The sequence below is a fragment of the Triturus cristatus genome, chromosome 3_2 (genome assembly GCF_964204655.1).
Source record: "Triturus cristatus chromosome 3_2, aTriCri1.1, whole genome shotgun sequence".
In the NCBI taxonomy this organism is placed as follows: domain Eukaryota; kingdom Metazoa; phylum Chordata; class Amphibia; order Caudata; family Salamandridae; genus Triturus; species Triturus cristatus.
The window spans coordinates 514,279,547-514,297,793 of record NC_140584.1 but is presented as its reverse complement, the minus strand read 5'-3'; the positions used below and the strand labels follow the sequence as shown (position 1 = coordinate 514,297,793).

General features: G+C 42.3%; 1 protein-coding gene across 4 annotated transcripts in view; it reads right to left on the bottom strand.

Annotated features, from left to right (window-relative positions):
* Positions 1–18,247, bottom strand: part of TEAD1 (TEA domain transcription factor 1) — a 447,887-nt gene that overhangs the window by 16,963 nt on the left and 412,677 nt on the right. For all 4 annotated transcript variants that reach the window (XM_085648201.1, XM_085648198.1, XM_085648200.1 and 1 more), the window contains one exon: positions 5,942–6,094. In XM_085648201.1, coding sequence (XP_085504327.1) covers positions 5,942–6,094 — 153 coding nt within the window. The remainder of the gene's footprint in view (positions 1–5,941; positions 6,095–18,247) is intronic.

The following is an 18,247-nucleotide window of genomic DNA, read 5'->3' as shown; positions in this document are numbered from 1 at the left end:
ATCTCTCTCTCTCTCTCTATATATATATATATATATATATATAGAGAGAGAGAGAGAGAGAGAGAGAGAGAGAGAGAGAGAGAGAGAGACCAAAAGCATCTAACTCCCTGACTGTAGGTGTAAGTAAAATGGAAAATAGTACATCTTTTGAGTGAGTCATAGGGCGGTCATTCACATTAGCCTGCTCAATAGGTATGGCCTGACAAGCACACACATTAAAAGAAGGAGCAAGGTTTCTTAAAGCTTAAATCATTTAAATATGTGTACTACAATGATAATGTTTTTCAGTTGAGTATACATCTATAATATACATGACTAATTTTTAAAGCGAAGCCTGTCAGACATGCACGTGTAAGTGTTCTTTCATTGAACGTGAATGAATGTGAGAATATGCCATTCTTATCTTATTTTGTTTTCAACAAAACTTTAAATAAATATGTATAAATACAAGATTAGTACAAAACATAAGATGGATAAACACAGAATAATGGTTAAAACAATAAATACCAAAAAGGGGAGATTCATTATATTCAGCTACATGAATGACGGAATCGTACTCATGAGTGAAACTTTACTACAGTAAGCACACAGGAAGCTAGCAAGATGTGCTAGTTTTGGTTGAATACAAAGTAATGCCTGAATCATTTAAAACACCCTTCAGAAAAACAGATTGTCTTACTTACACACTACAAACTATCTGAAGTATGTACTTGAAGTATCAATTGGCAATTCATAAACAGCTAGGGTTACTTAAGTAAAATATAACCAGAGGCTTATAGTGCACACATGTGCATTAGCACATTTAACTTTTATTCGCCCCCATGAACTTACTTCTCTGCCTCATGAAATATTGGGAATAATCCACACTCTTTCTGATGCTGGAAACACTCTTACTCTTACTTTTCTTTCTTAAACAAATCATATGCATGTTGTTTTCAGTGTGTACATGACCATACCAATTGTTACTGAATATTTTGAATATATGGGTGTTCCAAACAATGTACCTGTCCCCATTCCTTCTCTAACCACCTCTTTTTTTGCCCACTTACCCAAGCACAGGTCTGCAAAGAATGCCCCATAAGTCCATAACTTCATCAGCCAAATTAAATTTGTGGTGCAACTAAGTGACATGTAGGTGGTAAATCAATGTATCCTACGTGACAATACATTGCTTTTCTACTTTCTTCTGTTACTCATACACATTTTACTCATGCTTAAATTATGTATCTCTACAATGTAGGAGACTGAAACATGTTTAGGTGAAAGCTAATATTTTGTGAATTAGCATCTAATCCATTTAATCATGAGTTTCCTGCTTTTCTTGACATATGGTGTAAAATGTAATATGATGCTTTTTAAGGAAAGTGGAATTATATAACCTATAGGAAGTGAGAGTGAAAGAACCGTCCCCACTTCTTACTTTTCATACTCAAAACTGCCCTTCACATTGATCAAGTAAAACAAAAAAGAAAGCAAATCCATTACGTAAAACTCAATATTATGCATTTATTAATTTATATGTATGCAGTGTAGAGAGTCTTTGATGTATGCAGTGTACAGAGAGGAAAGGTAAATCAATGATCATGGTACATATTTTTATCAGTGTAAAGTTAGTAGGCCTAGATGCGACACTGACATTTTTTTATCAATTAAAAAAAGGCAGTTCCGCTAAATGCACAACATACTAACTCATCATGCATTTGAGTAGTCTAATTGTAAAATTAAAACGATGCTAACTTTGTATATTGCATACCGGCGTTGGGATATTCTTTAGACATTAACCATTGTATAATTGTCTCAGAATTCCACCATATTCATACTACACCTCAGTGATGTTATTAAAGAAATTGACTCATGTCTTTAATCTCACTATTTATCCAATCCAATGACTGTTTAGATGTATCTAAAGCAAAAGCTGTAAGCTCTCCTTCATCATTTTCACTAGCAGTAGTTCTTAGTAAAGGCCTAAAATCACCTAGGATAATATCTCTATTGACTGGTAGAACGGAACATGTCTATGGGAAAGAAATGTATGTGTAACAGGTGCATACTTTTTGGTCTTATAAAATGATCAGTTGAATATTAGGGAAGGACAATATTGCAAATCGTGACTTGTGTCAATTTGAACACTGAAATTGAATACCTTCATAATAGCAACATACTCCTTACACTTGCAGATGGTAGGTCACCCTTAAATGTTCTATGACAATGATGTAATTGTTCTGTGGCACTCAGAAATAACATTTTGGTTTGGTGAACATGGGCAGTGTTATTGGTGACAAGTATATCAAAGAGAAGTAAAAGAGACTTGAGAACAAGGAGCTGCGGCTCTGAATAACAATATCATGGTCTGTGAATAATAGTTTCAGCAACAGTGGGGATGAAAATGGTAGTGGTTAAGAAAAAAAGAGAATCACTACTGTTTGAAGATTAGCAATCAAATAGAACAATGGTAAAAGATAAAGGATTATTATTGTAACCAATTTCCAGCATGAAACCAGAGACTGGTATATAGGCCTTTAAGTTCTCTTGCAGTTAGTAAAACTAAAATGCAAGGTTTACTGTGCAAGAATTAGTGCAGGAGTCAGAGTCACCTAACACACTGAACTAAAGATTTTCTTTCACCTAGCTGCATTACATATTAGTTTTACATTCCATAAGGAGGTATGGATGTAGTTAATGTTACAAAGTTCCAAGACGCTTTTGTGAGTGTGTCACCTTTTTTCTTGGATTGAGCTTCTTCATCATCTCCTAAGGGGTTTCACTATTTCTAACTTGAAATGAATATAAAAGCATGCACCTGCTATGACAGGATGTGCCAAGTTAGTTCACTCACATTGGCATAATTTGTTCAAAGTTTTTAGCACTTTGACATAGGAATGGGTTCAGACTTTTTTTAAATTACCATTGCACCTTTTTTTTGGTGTGCTATTTATGAGCGATCAACATATAACATATTTCTCTGTTTCTTACAATCTGATACTTATTTTCATAAACATTTATCCATTAAAGATGTCATATGAAATTGTGAATTATGGAATTATTAAAACATGCACTGTACTGCTGTACTGCAACTGAAATAGGAACTGTTTTGTGGTGTACTCTTTACAAACTGTGAAAATACAATATCTGTTTCTCAGAGACTTAGACAGACTGAGTATGTGGAAAACTTAGAGCCTGATTAAGATCTTGGCGGATGGATTACTCCATCACAACAGTGATGGTTATCGTGTCCACCTTAGTATAAATCCAATAGGATATAATGGGATTTATACTTCGGCAGACAAGATAACTGTGACCGTTGTGACGGAGTAAGTTGTCCGCCAAGATCTAAATCAGGCTCTTAGTCTGATAGAATAATATTTTATCACCTGAAATTACTATATCTTAAAAAGTGTTTAAAATCGTTAAGTTTTTATGAGTATAGGTACTGTGGCAGAAACATACATTTATAGATAGGACCAAAACAAGATAGAGGCAAAGTTAACCCCTTCAGAGCGGCGTGGATTTCGGTGCTGTGCTGGAGGTTCTGTGCGCGGGCGGGGCCATGACGGAGCGGTTCCGTCATGCGCACAGCGCAACCGCCGCGCATGACGGAACCGCTCCGTCATGCGCATCGAAGGGGTTAAAAGCAGGTTTAAGATATTCTCTTAGTACTACTAAAATGCTCAAATATAGGTGCACTGAGGCCCCAGGACCAGTGAGTTTTAATGGACCTTCCTTTTTCCCAGAACCTGGAAGGATTTTGCTGGTATGCTATAGGCGGTTAGTCTGTAGAAAATTGTATTTGGTTATTGAGATAAGAAAGCAGGTTAGCAACAGACAGTCAGGTCTAACTTTGTGAGACAGGTGGTACTTCTTGAAGAAGCACTAATTCATTTAAAGTTATCTGTGCCTCAGAAAATATGCAGGTTCACAGACCAGCATTACTGTCTCCAACAGCTAATTCTGTTTGGTTGGGGAAAGCTCCAAAGCGAAAAGCAAATAGGATTGTACTGAAGTGAGGATACCCTTATCTTTTACCTGGTTGTTCTCTAACAAGAAGGTTTACATTTGTTCAGATGTTCTGTTACTAGGATTTCCTGTAAAATGAGTCAATTTCCAGGTTCATGCAAGCATCCTACTTCTGGGTTACTATGAGGCCCGGCCCCTGGTTAGCTGCTGACAATACCCTCCACTCTATCAGGCTTGAGGAAGAATGGGCCTAGTAGCTACCAAAAATGGTTGTGCAAGACTTCCATTGGCTACTTCCCTAGCTAATACACTGGTACATGAGTCTACATTAACACCAGACATTCTAAGGTGGTTGTGGATAAGTCATGGCAAGGGAAGTAATGCTTTGGAACAATATTAATTTATCTGCTCTAACTCATAAAGCTCTTTCTATAGGGGCTTGGATCCCCAAATATAACAAAGTTATATCAAACTCCTAGGTTTTACGAAGGGGAATTCCACAAGTTGATTGGTGGAATATCTACAGCACAAGTGTTATATTAGTGCCTGTGTTGACCCCTAATGTTTAATACAGATAGGGATTGATCAATTCATATGCAACCGTAATATCAGGAATTTCACTACCAAGCATAAAGCAGGATCCCAAAATGATGTCCCATTTTACATTCTCAGACCTAGAGTGTACCTAACCTCCATTCTGGATAGAACATCACAGCAGATTTCCTCTGTACACTGTGATGGAGAAAAGATTTACTCCTGTCTTTGTGGTATGGTGAAAATGGGAATAACCCCTACTGACATCACAATACAATGCACTAACAATTGAGAAATCCATGGTCTTTCAATACAGCACATGTATCCAATTACAGTATCATAAAATGATGCCAGTTGCAAAAATATGGCAAGGAACCAATGAGAGTTGCTCACCTCAGACTTTATTTGATTGATTTGTCTTTTAGTCAGGAAAAGTTGTTTTATTGCTAGAACATTTTTCTTACATCCGTTTTTTAAACATGTGTTCTTCAGTAAGTAACAGTGATCTTACCAATTCATGTACCTTTGCACCACAAAATCATTTGCCTTTTACCTTGGTAATGCATTTCAAAATGTTTGCCTTGAGGTATTTATTCCACTACATCTTATAACATACCTTGTGATTTGCGAGGGTTTTTCATTAAATTATATATTTAAGGCATTCTTCATATTCTTTACGAATGCTTGTTTTCTATGCTTGATGACAGCATGACCACATTCAAGGGTCAGTTCAAGTTATTTTTTAAATTGATTGCAAAAAATAAAGAAAATTACATTCTCAGAATGGTGCTGTGATTGCCAAATTGTGCAATACTTTTTAACAGAAAGATTTTGAAATAATAATTTTGCCTCAGAAATATGCAATGGGGAAAGTGAATGTGGGATCCAGTCAATAATTAATGAAGAAAGAGAAAAACAGTTGATGAAAGAAAAAACGGATAGGGAATGGGTAAGAAGGAGTTAAGAAGGTATAGATCTGTCATGGAACAAGAAGGAATCTTGAGACAAGGTACCCAAGAAAAGTCAAACATTTAGAAGCCTACTAGGTGGGCACTCCAAGATACTGAGAGGGTGGTTGGGGAAGATTTATGGGACCAAATCAGGGGCAAAAGAACCATGAGCAAGGGGAACAGACACCAAAATCAACTGAAAACAGAGAGCTAAGCCAATGGCCAACAAGATGCGAGGACACTAACGAATTTCTGGCAACAGCGGATAAAGAGATGGGCAGCAAACTGCGGAGGGTGGAATTGATCAAGAAATGATGGACGAGAAAAGGTTACATAGAGAAGAGTATATGGACTCTCTCACTTAAGAAAAAGGCTGCAAGAAACAGACATTCAGGAATACAAAATGATCAGCTACAGCTTATTTAAACTTAGCTTACATTAAAGAGAGATATAGTCAAGCAATTTAAGTCCATTGACCACTGTGTCATTCCAAAGGAACTTACCAATAAAATAGTAAAATTTTCCAAAACACTGTTCATCATGTATTTTTCAGGTAAGTGTTTGAGCTTGTGAATAAAATTAATCATATATTCACACATCGGTGAGCGATTAATTCTATATACAAATCGACCATTTTCAAACCGTGCATATTCCGTCTGGAAAAAAATCAATAGACAACAGTTTAGAATTGCTACATTTCTCTAAAATATATGTATATGTGTATGCACACACGTATCTATCTATCTATCTATCTATCTATCTATCTATCTATCTATCTATCTATCTATCTATCTATCTTTTTTTATATATGTAAAATATTTGCTATCAATTGATGAAATATTAGTTTTCCATCTTGCTTTTATAAAAACAACATACTATTATATAGTGCCTTGCATTGGAGCACATGGCATTCCATTACACTGCAAATGCATTTAAAACTAAAGATTGCAAAAACATATCACAACTACAACTGTCATTTAGAACATAGCGATAACACATTTTGTCAAACAAAACATTCACAACCTTAATTTCATACAAGCTACATGTTTTGACTCCTGTGATTTTGCTATTGTAATTACCTCTTTTCACAATCTTGTAGATGTGATATAGAAATATTGAGGTGCTAACATCAAACTGCATTAATATCAGCTCCACAATATTGACTACCAATATATGATCAAGATAAGTATATATGGGGGAATATAGTTTTATTGTTCCAACTCTACATCTACATACCTTGACAACATAGTGCTAGTACATATTGTGCAGTTAAAAATATCAGGATTACTATGGTGGCTCTGCCAGCATAAACATCTGACCTGGCAGCCAGTACACCACAGGGCCACCAGGTCATAGTGATGGTCATAATGCTCTAAGTATGGAAAAGCAACCATCAATCTTTTCCCTGCTCAGTTATGCCATGCCAGACCGAGGCAAAAAAAAAGTAGAATGGTCCCATGAACAGTGAAAAAACTCAATGTGTATGGGAGGGCCATACATTTTTGCATTGAGTAGCCAAACTCCTGCTTGAGGAGATTATTTTCTCAAAACAAAAAAGTTTGCCTAGCAGGTGATTTAAACCAGGCATCTGGGGCTCTTTCCTTATTTGTGCCTTTAAAACTGGTGCGCCGGGTACAAACAGAGAAATTGTACACTCTTACATAGAATGCGCAGCCCCCAGGGCAGCCGCAAACTTGTGCTGCCCTGGGGGGTGTGCATTCAAGTGAAATATGAAGCGGCTTTGAAGCAGCCCCTCCAAGTTTCACTGTGCAGGTGGCAATCCGCCTGCCCTTTTAAGAGGGATTAGAGTTCCCCTTGCAGGCGGGTGCAGTCAGTGACTGTACCCACCTGCAAGGGTATGTCAGGTGGGTCCATGGGACCCTCTTTCCCCCTCCAGAAGGCTGCTCTCAGGGGAGGCACTGACAGTGCGCCTGCTGAGAGTGTCTTTGCCTCTGCGCCCAGGTCTGTAATAGCGCACAGGCACAGAGGCGAAGGGATCCCGTCATTTGCATGGGCCATGCCCCCATGCAAATGAGGGAATGCCTAATAAAGGTAGCGCTGGCAATTTAAGTTCACCGGCGCTATTGGTATTACAGACGGGGCCGCACAGGTTTCTGCGGTCCCTTCTATAATACCAAAGTGCTCAAGCGGGTGCAAACGCCGGTTGCGCCCCTGGGACACCTTCTGCATTAGGGCTCCTGATTGGCAATCCTTTCGTTCTGTAATTGGGGATGTAAAGCAGTCATTCCCTTCACAGTACAAAGATCTCCGTGAGTGAAACAGGGATTGATAAACAGGGCAGCAGGTCCTCCCCGGAGAGGAGCAAGCAATGGCATGTCACCCTGGCCGACTGACAAGCCGTCTGACAGCTATGGTCTTATTATTGTTAAATAGGCGAACTCTAGAAATGAATAATATAAAACATAGGATACCTGGGAACTAAGAGGTTAAAGTTACATTGCTAGAGTGATGAAAATACTTAAAGGGTGCCATAGTGTTTACAAAGATAATGAATTTCAGATTCTCAAGGGCTTATTTATGGGATTTTGGCATAGGGCAGCGCAGCAAGGCGCCTTGGTGTGCTGCCCTATGCCAAAGTGAAAGGGCAGGAATGCATCATCTTTAAGCAACAAGGTGCATTCCTGTCCATTCTCCATGCGCTGGCACCATTTCGTCAGTGTAGCACCAACAAAAGCACCGGTGCACCATGTGCCTCAGTTGCACGCATGATTGTTTTTGTGCAGTAAGGGGCACCTTCCTGCATAAAACAGTCTTAAGAGGCATTTTCCTATTTCTATGAGTGCTGCAGACTGCAGAAGACATAGAGAGAGGAAACAATGAGGAGAAGCAAACATATTTCTCCTCAGTACACCTCACCTCTGGAGGCGCATGGATTTTGCTCTTCCCCGGGTTTACATCACTTTGCAAATCTGAGCAGCGTCAAGTTCCATGGGTGTTGTTGCGTGGGAAAACTCACAGCAATGCCCATGGGACACCTCTCAGGCGCAGAGTAAGGTGACTCAGCAATTTGCGCTGCATCGCCTTACTAATGATTTATGAGGCAACTCAAAGCCACATAGAGTGGCTTTGCAAGGCTTCTAAAATTGAAATGAGAACACTGCATCATGCATGTACCACATTATGCAAAACTGATGCAGGGCTCTCATAATTAAGCCCCTCAGTGTTCTTCCTTGCAATAAGAATACACTATGGAAAAGCACATAGGTTACATGGGCTATTTGCATGTTAAAACCATATTGGACATATAGTCTACAAGGGCTATTTACATGTTACAATCATATTGTATAATGCAAGGCAATTAATCAACTGTTCCTACTGGGCACATTTGCTATTCTAAACAACACCACATGTGTGACAGAAGGATAAGGGCCTTGTTTATTGTTTGACATGTAGTCCACTGGACCGCGTGGTCAGCGACACATGATATCTACAGATACCTGCCTGCATAGGTGGGATCCGTGTGAAGTAAGTGCATCTGCCAGTGCAGCGATGCACTAATGTCACTGGTTGATGTCAAGTGACCACCATGCTTTCTTTAGCCGGCTCGGTAAGGGGAACAATAGAATGGCCCCCATACCCAAAGAGAAAATGTATTTTCTCACAAACTAAAAGTTTGCTGAGCAGGCACTTTAAACATAGTTGCCAACTGGCAAACCTTCAGATCTGTAGAGGATGCCACTATGGCAGTAGGTCCCTTCATAGCACTTACATCGCACCCAGGATGCTGGGATCTATCAATAGGCGAGATGGTCCTCCTCCAGGTTGCTGCAGACCGTGGTCTCCACCTCCCTGGTGGTCAGACAGGCTATCCGCAAGGGTCTAAATGACCACCATGATCTTGGCATCTTTCCGGATGAGTAGAAAAAATTGAAAATATAAAGCATAGGCAACCTGGGACCTAAGAGATTATGGTTCTAATCCCAAAGGGTAGTATTATCAGAATTTAGGTCAAGTGTTCCCCACGAAATCTAAATGTCACATTCTCACTATGTGTCAACTGTAGCAAATGTTAACAGAGTAAAGGCAAGCATATAGCACGGCTGGTTTAGTAGATTTACATATTAAAGCCACGTTAGATAATGACATGCAATAAAAATTACTGTTCCCACTGGGAATGCTTCCTATTTTAATCACCACAACATTGAGGATAGAAGAATAAAGGACTCATTTATTGTTTGACTGCCTCTCCACCAGACCGCTGGGTCAGTAACAGGTACCTCATCATATCTACAGATTTCTTCCATTCTGACAAGGATCTTTGTGAAGTAAGGGCATCTTCTGGTGCACTGTATGTATTTACATCATTCCTAAATGCCAATGTGATTTTTAGCCAGCTTGGCATTCTCTTTTGCTTTTCAGCAACAACCCCCCCAAATTTGGGCTATAAAACAAAAATACCAATGTGTGGTTTTCTCTCTGCTCTTGTGGACTATTGTATGATTTCCCTGCTCAGGCCTGCCATGGAAACAAGGGAAAATCATTGACAGTCACTGTGCCCTAAACAGGTCATAAACAGGGATGGGAAACCACCACTGTTTCCTGAGGGAACTATGGTGCACAGTCCATTGGGTCAAGGGTATCCAACAATGCATCCAACTGAGGTTTTGCTGTTGGAAACCCATATGTTCTACCACCTCTAAATGAGGCTGCGGGCCTGAGAGTTTGCCTCATTCACGAGTCCCACAAATGACCCCTTGAATGTTATTGGCGTACACAACCTTGAGATATCAACACAATAGAAGGATCAAGTATATTCTATTTTTAATTAAGGTACAAAGTTCTTAAACAAGCAAGAAACAAAGTATATGAAAGAAACACACTGTATTTGAATGATAATAAAGTAGTGTGAAGGGGATCACCCCGGGATGAGACCCTTTGTGAATAGCTTAACTTTCACAAAGAAATAGGCCATTGTGTGCGACTACGGTCTCTCCATGGGAGCATACTAGTAAACCCATCTTTAAGTGATAAGAAAACCCCTTTGTTGCAGACCTAAAAAGAATCACTCTCACAAAAGGAAGAACCCATCCAATTCCTATTGAATAAATGGGTGGCCCTAAACAGTGTTCAGTATTAATGAACAATTTATGAGGAGGTCTTTATCCAAGGCACATGTGAAATACACTTTTTCCTGGTGCAGTGTCTTGTTCTGCACAGATTAAAATGTCTGCCAGGCCTGTGCTGCAGATTAGCCATTATGCACGAAAGTGCTGTAGTCTAAATCAGAACTCTCTGGGGTGATTTGCAGCTCTTAAGTGTGTTTTTCACTCATTAAAGGTCAAATACAGAGTTTGATGGCTCAAATATATTGTTAGCAAAAGACACAATTGATGGACAGAATGCAGAACAAATCAAAACATTCACCCCCAGTCAAGAGATCTAGGTTAAATCCATCATTCTTTTGCTCACCATGCCACCCCAGTTTAGACCTAGCTATATGCAAATCAGTCTTGACCCTGTGCCTCATAGGAACAGTCCAGCCCAAACTGCCAAGCCAGGTCCTCCCTGGACCAGAAACAAGCATCCTAGGACCGGTTTCGGGGTTTCACCCCTCTTCAGCCAGGATAGCTTGATTCCAGTGGCACAGTGAGCCCAGGACTCACGTCTGAGCATACATGGCGCACCTAGGGCGAGAAAGCAAAAGACACAATTGATGGACAGAATGCAGAACAAATCAAAACATTCACCCCCAGTCAAGAGATCTGGGTTAAATCCATCATTCTTTTCCTCACCATGCCACCCCAGTTTAGACCTAGCTATATGCAAATCAGTCTTGACTCTGTGCCTCATGGGAACAGTCCAGCCCGAACTGCCAAGCCAGGTCCTCCCTGGACCGGAAACAAGCATCCTAGGACCGGGTTCGGGGTTTCACCCCTCTTCAGCCAGGATAGCTTGATTCCAGTGGCACAGTGAGCCCAGGACTCACGTCTGAGCATACCTGGCTCACTTAGGGCGAGAAAGCAAAAGACACAATTGATGGACAGAATGCAGGACAAATCAAAACATTCACCCCCAGTCAAGAGATCTGGGTTAAATCCATCATTCTTTTGCTCACCATGGCACCCCAGTTTAGACCTAGCTATATGCAAATCAGTCTTGACCCTGTGCCTCATGGGAACAGTCCAGCCCGAACTGCCAAGCCAGGTCCTCCCTGGACCGGAAACAAGCATCCTAGGACCGGTTTCGGGGTTTCACCCCTCTTCAGCCAGGATAGCTTGAGTCCAGTGGCACAGTGAGCGCAGGACTCACGTCTGAGCATACCTGGCGCACTTAGGGCGAGAAAGCAAAATACACAATTGATGGACAGAATGCAGAACAAATCAAAACATTCACCCCCAGTCAAGAGATCTGGGTTAAATCCATCATTCTTTTGCTCACCATGCCACCCCAGTTTAGACCTAGCTATGTGCAAATCAGTCTTGACCCTGTGCCTCATGGGAACAGTCCAGCCTGAACTGCCAAGCCAGGTCCTCCCTGGACTGGAAACAAGCATCCTAGGACCGGTTTTGGGGTTTCACCCCTCTTCAGCCAGGATAGCTTGATTCCAGTGGCACAGTGAGCCCAGGACTCACGTCTGAGCATACCTGGCGCACTTAGGGCGAGAAAGCAAAAGACACAATTGATGGACAGAATGCAGAACAAATCAAAACATTCACCCCCAGTCAAGAGATCTGGGTTAAATCCATCATTCTTTTGCTCACCATGCCACCCCAGTTTAGACCTAGCTATATGCAAATCAGTCTTGACCCTGTGCCTCATGGGAACAGTCCAGCCCGAACTGCCAAGCCAGGTCCTCCCTGGACCGGAAACAAGCATCCTAGGAGCGGTTTCGGGGTTTCACCCCTCTTCAGCCAGGATAGCTTGATTCCAGTGGCACAGTGAGCCCAGGACTCACGTCTGAGCATACCTGGCGCACTTAGGGCGAGAAAGCAAAAGACACAATTGATGGACAGAATGCAGAACAAATCAAAACATTCACCCCCAGTCAAGAGATCTGGGTTAAATCCATCATTCTTTTGCTCACCATGCCACCTCAGTTTAGGCCTAGCTACATGCAAATCAGTCTTGACCCTGTGCCTCATGGGAACAGTCCAGCCCGAACTGCCAAGCCAGGTCCTCCCTGGATCAGAAACAAGCATCCTAGGACCGGTTTCGGGGTTTCACCCCTCTTCAGCCAGGATAGCTTGATTCCAGTGGCACAGTGAGCACAGGACTCACGTCTGAGCATACCTGGCGCACTTAGGGCGAGAAAGCAAAAGACAAAATTGATGGACAGAATGCAGAACAAATCAAAACATTCACCCCCAGTCAAGAGATCTGGGTTAAATCCATCATTCTTTTGCTCACCATGCCATCCCAGTTTAGACCTAGCTATATGCAAATCAGTCTTGACCCTGTGCCTCATGGGAACAGTCCAGCCCAAACTGCCAAGCCAGGTCCTCCCTGGACCGGAAACAAGCATCCTAGGACCGGTTTCGGGGTTTGGTATCGCTTTGTTCCCCCTAAGTTGGCAGGGTATGCCCAGACGTGGGTCCCTTGCTCACTGTGCCACTGGATTCAAGATAGCCTGGCTGATGAGGGTTATGAACCCGAAACCAGTCCCAGGATGCTTGTTTCCGGTCCAGGGAAGACATTGCTTGGCAGTTCGGGCTGGACTGTTCCCATGAGGCACAGGGTCAGACTGATTTGCATATGGCCATGTCTGAACTGGGGTGGTGGAGTGAGCTAAAGAATGATGATGGATTAAACCCAGATCAGTTGACTGTGGGTGAGTGTTTGATTTGCTCTAACGCTCCGTCCATCATCTCCTTTGGTATTGCTTTGTTCGCCCTAAGTTGGCAGGGTATACCCAGACGTGGGTCCCTTGCTCACTTTGCCACTGGATTCAAGATAGCCTGGATGACGAGGGTTATGAACCCGAAACCGGTCCCAGGATGCTTGTTTCTGGTCCAGCGAAGACATGGCTTGGCAGTTCGGGCTGGACTGTTCCCATGAGGCACAGGGTCAAGACTGATTTGCATATAGCTAGGTCTAGAATGATGATGGATTAAACCCAGATCAGTTGACTGGGAGTGAGTGTTTGATTTGCTCTAACGCTCCGTCCATCATCCCCTTTGGTATCGCGTCAAATATATTGTTAGCATGGCCGGGAGGATAGGTCTTTTCATTGGTTGGATGTTTGTATTTAGTATTGGTCTTGGACTAATTAATTTCAGTCATTTCGTTAATTGAATTTTACCAGGCTTTTTCTCTAGTGTGCTGGGTGCTTGATGTTGAGATAGAATTGAATTTGGCTCTAAAAATCTTTCAGTGCTTGGAAAATGGTTTTCAGTTCCAAGAAATTTACGTATTTGACAGTTTCCTCTGCTGACCATAATTCCCCTATCATTAGTGTTCCCATATTATCCCCAATCTATCAATTAGACATCTGCTGTTATGCACGAGGGATTTCAGGTGGTAGGTAATTTAGGATCCCCATTGATTTGAGACATTTCCCTTACAGAAACATGAGGAAAATGTGTGTTTTTTAACTAAATTGTGAGGTCTGCACAGACTTCTGGGTAAAGAAATCTGGTAAGACCCACACAAGACATGCCACACTGGACTCCACGAGGTGTCTAGTTTTCAGAAATGCCTGGATTTAGTAGGATTCCCTAGTACTTGCTCATAATCCACAGCTACCCACTTTGCAAAAAAAAGAGTCCATGTTGTATTTGGAGTCCTTTCCTGTCACAGGCACTACGACCAGCCACACAACTAAGATAACATTTTTATCAGGAGACACGGGGAGCGCCGGATAGTAGGAAATTTTTGGATCCCTGCAGATTTTATACGTTTCCCCTGAAGAAAAATTAGGAAAATGTGTGTTTGTTACCAAAATGTCAGGTTTGCAAGGCCTTGTATGTAAGAAAACCTGGTGAAAGCCACACAAGTCACATCATCCAGAGCTCCCACCAGGGCCTAGTTTTCAGAAACGCACAGGTTTGGTAGGTTTCTCAGGCTGTTGGCTGAGCTAGACCCTAAAATCTGCAGCCAACCATACTGTAAAAAAGGTATGGATTATACTGGGTGAAATATGATGTCTTCAGGTCGTATTTTGGTTTGGTTTAGTTTGTTTTGTGTCACAGGCGCTATGCCCGGTTATTCAAGTGATGTAACATTTTTGTCAGGGGACATGTGGGGACAGAGAATAGTAGAACACTTGTTATCACCAACTGGAGTTCTCTGCATTTGTGGCTTCCAAATGTAAGCCAGAAAGCAAGAAAAAAGCATTTTGGTAAATATTCTCTAAATCACGATAGTCTGGGTTAACCCAAATTCAGAGTTGTACAAATAATCTTGGTTCCTACACTCAGTATCATGCGCACGTTTAAAAAATACATGGGCTTCCTTCAATCCCGTTTTAATTTATTTTATTTTACCATATGAATTGAAAGGTGCAGCTCAGTTGTTAGTTCAAGGTACCTAGGGTCTTGGAAAGATTACAAACGCTATTTATGCACAGCACCATAACCATCTGCCAGATGTAACAGTATGTCGCTTTTGTAAATCTGCCATGGTCGCGAGAAGTTACAGTTAAAAGTGAACTTACAAATGGCTGCGTTTTCCTACTAATTTTCATTATTTTTTTATTTAGGCAGTTAGTTTCTTTGTGAAAACCTCGAGGGATCTACAAAACGTACCCCTTGCTGAATCCAAAATTTGTCTACTTTTCAGAAATGTATAGCTTTTTGGGATCATTCATAGCTTATGCACCTGTTTCCATTCTAAACAATGTAAAAACTGTGCTAAAAAATAGTTTTTTGATGCAACTGTGCTTCATTCTGATAAGTTGGAAAGATTGTTGGCCTAGCACAACAAACGTTTTGTTGATGTAATTTTTAGAAAAAAAATAGCTTTCTTGCTCAGCACTTTTTTGTAATATTTTTCACACAAAAAAAACAAATGTACCTACAGTTTGGCTACTTTCTCAGGCTACACCAGGATAATCCATAAACCCTGGATACCTTTAGAATCCATAGGATGTTGGAAAAAAAGGAATCGAGGAAGAAAGTAGAAGCGGGGGAGGAAAGCAAAATGGCGGCCGTTTGATATGACTGTTTGCAGCACTCTGACCAGATGAATGGAAAATGTAACCCTGCCGACTAATGGGAGATAGTGTTGTTTGAAATTCTTTTACCCCCTCCAGAATCTTACCTCGCAGAGGGTATCACCATGCGTAAGCTGCAGTAGGTTAACTTCAAGGCATAACGAGTTGCTTCTGGCCAGAAAATGGCTCCTTGAGGTGTTGGATCGAGCCGGTTGCTATTCTTTGTCCTCTCTGGTAACCGTAATGGGTCTGAAGACCCCCACCAGCAATCAGAGGAAGGCACCAGCAGGCTGCTGGACCCATTGCCCCAGCTTCTTTGCTGAGCAGGCAGAGACTGCATTGGGTCACCATGGATGGTGCCAGATGACCCAGACAGACCTCACTGGTGAGAGGAAGAAGAAGGGCATGGCCGTGTCCGAGCAGCGTTTGCCCGGCTCGACCATCTTGAAACTGCTTTGCGGTTCCAAGACTGGTGGGAAAACAGGAAATAAGCCAGGACGCAACGCTCTTGATGAGACGGTGGCAGGGGGTTCGGGGATTGGCGTGGCTCATCGGGATCTGGATACAGAGCCTGCGTCTACAGCTGCAGAGATGCACACCCTCCTGCCAGTGTGCAAATACCTTCTTCCCTGCTTGGAGTACCTCAGGTAGGGACATGCCCTAGGTTAGTTGGGGGGCCGCCTAAGCGCATTGCAAAATGAGGCTTCCGATGGGGATGTGGCCAGGCAAGTGGTATTTGGGAACAAATGGATAAAGAACAAACCTTAAAAAAGAAAGATGTGAAGCAGGGGGTGGGTCCCCACTTGAACACCCAGGGCAGCTCTAAGGGGGGGCAACAGACATTGGCATGTACTTCCGGGACCGTGAAGGAGGGTAATGATTATGACCCTGAGGCGAATGACTGTTTTCTTTTCACTATCGGATGATACATGGTCTGCTGATGGATAGGGTTCAACTACCGAATTGAGGAGTGATAGTGATAAGACTACCAGATGCTAGCGAGGTGAACTCTGCTGCAACAATGTATAAAGTGCAGAGGAAGTTGGGTCGCTTGAATAGGATTGGGGCAAAAAATCTTCAATGGGATCATTCCCCAGCAGAACAGTTGATTGAGAGTACGGTGAATACATCTCAGGAAACGCCATCCCCCTCCCTAAATATTGTTCTACAATATATACTTACACATCAGGAGGAGACCCAGCAAGATAGCCACCGATCCCCAGCTGCTATACGCAAAGTTCAGGGGTCAGTAAGGAAAGTCGCCAAGTCATGCACGGATTTGGAGAGTAGAGCGGACTTTGTGGGAGCTCGAGGCCAGACAGAGGCCTATGAATCTCAACTCGTAGATATTCAGTGGAAACTAGAGGACCAGGAAAACCGCCAGAGAAGTAATATTCTGCAATTTCTAGGTATTCCAGAGGGCTAGGAGGGATTGGATTTCCGTATATTCTTGGTAGATGTGTTGAGTAAGTGCACTGTGGGAGATATCTCATTTTTTGTTAGGCCGGATTTCTGTCACGCAATTGTGGAGAGATGATGGTGGCTCCGAAAAATGGTTAAACCATTTCAAAAGAAGGGGGCACAGGCGTATGTGATAAACCTGGCTAGTCTTAAAGTAATCTCGGGATGCCGGACTCAGTTCTATACTTCTAAGATCAAGGCTAGGGAATAGTAATAAGGCTTAGCTATCACTGGACTAATACGATTTAGATTCTGCTATTATTGATGGATGCTAGGATATGTGTGGGGGGTTGGGTTATGAGAGTAGATGCACATTGTCTTTGGATAGGCGTTAATCTATTTTTTTCTAGTTGGGGGATAGCTACTTGTTTGATTTGTGGGATTTGTTTTTACACTGGTCAGAGGGGGGCTGCTTTCATTTACCATAGACAGATATTCGGTCTAGTAGCTTTTAAGGCTGGGGGGGAGGAGGTAGGGAGTTGCTGGATGGGGTTGAAATGGGTGGGGGGTGGTATATGGGGGGTGGGTTGGGGTTTGTGTAAGGATAGGGGCAAGGATAAAAAGGGGGAAAAACCTTTCAGGGAGAAAAAACATAACTAGAATTGGGGGCAAAAAGTTTTGGGGGATGTGCAGCATAATGGGATCCCACCCCACTCTTGGCAGGGTACAGATATGGTTATCTTCCCAGAGAAAGGGAAGGCGCTGGATATTCCCACATCTTATCACCCAATTTATTTAATTAATGCTAATGCCAAACTCTACTCAAGGGCCTTGGCCATTCGGTTAGGGAGAGTCATAGCTAACCTGGTCTCTCCATGGCATCACGGGTTCATACCGAGCAGGGGAGCCTCCAATCACATTCAACGTGTTATATCTTTATTTGATATAGCAGAGGTAACATGAAGACCGATTTGCTGTGATCCTCCTCAACATGGAAAAAGCCTTTGACTAGCTGATAGTCTCCTGAGGCGGAAGCCGGGAGTAGATCTGCGCCGCATGCTTTATTTTAAAATTGCACTTATGTTTTTTTAAACTTTACTGTATGACAATCTCAGTCCTTGCTTACCTCTCAGTTGATTAGGCGCTGGGTTCTGGAGGGACAACACGCACTCTAGTCTACTGCAGGAGCGGGCAGACATCTTGGGTGGCATCGCAAGTAGCGCGCTAGTGTTTCGCTCCTCGGGGACTACAAAAGAGGATGAAAACGCACGCGCTCCACTCATCGAGCTGGCCACCT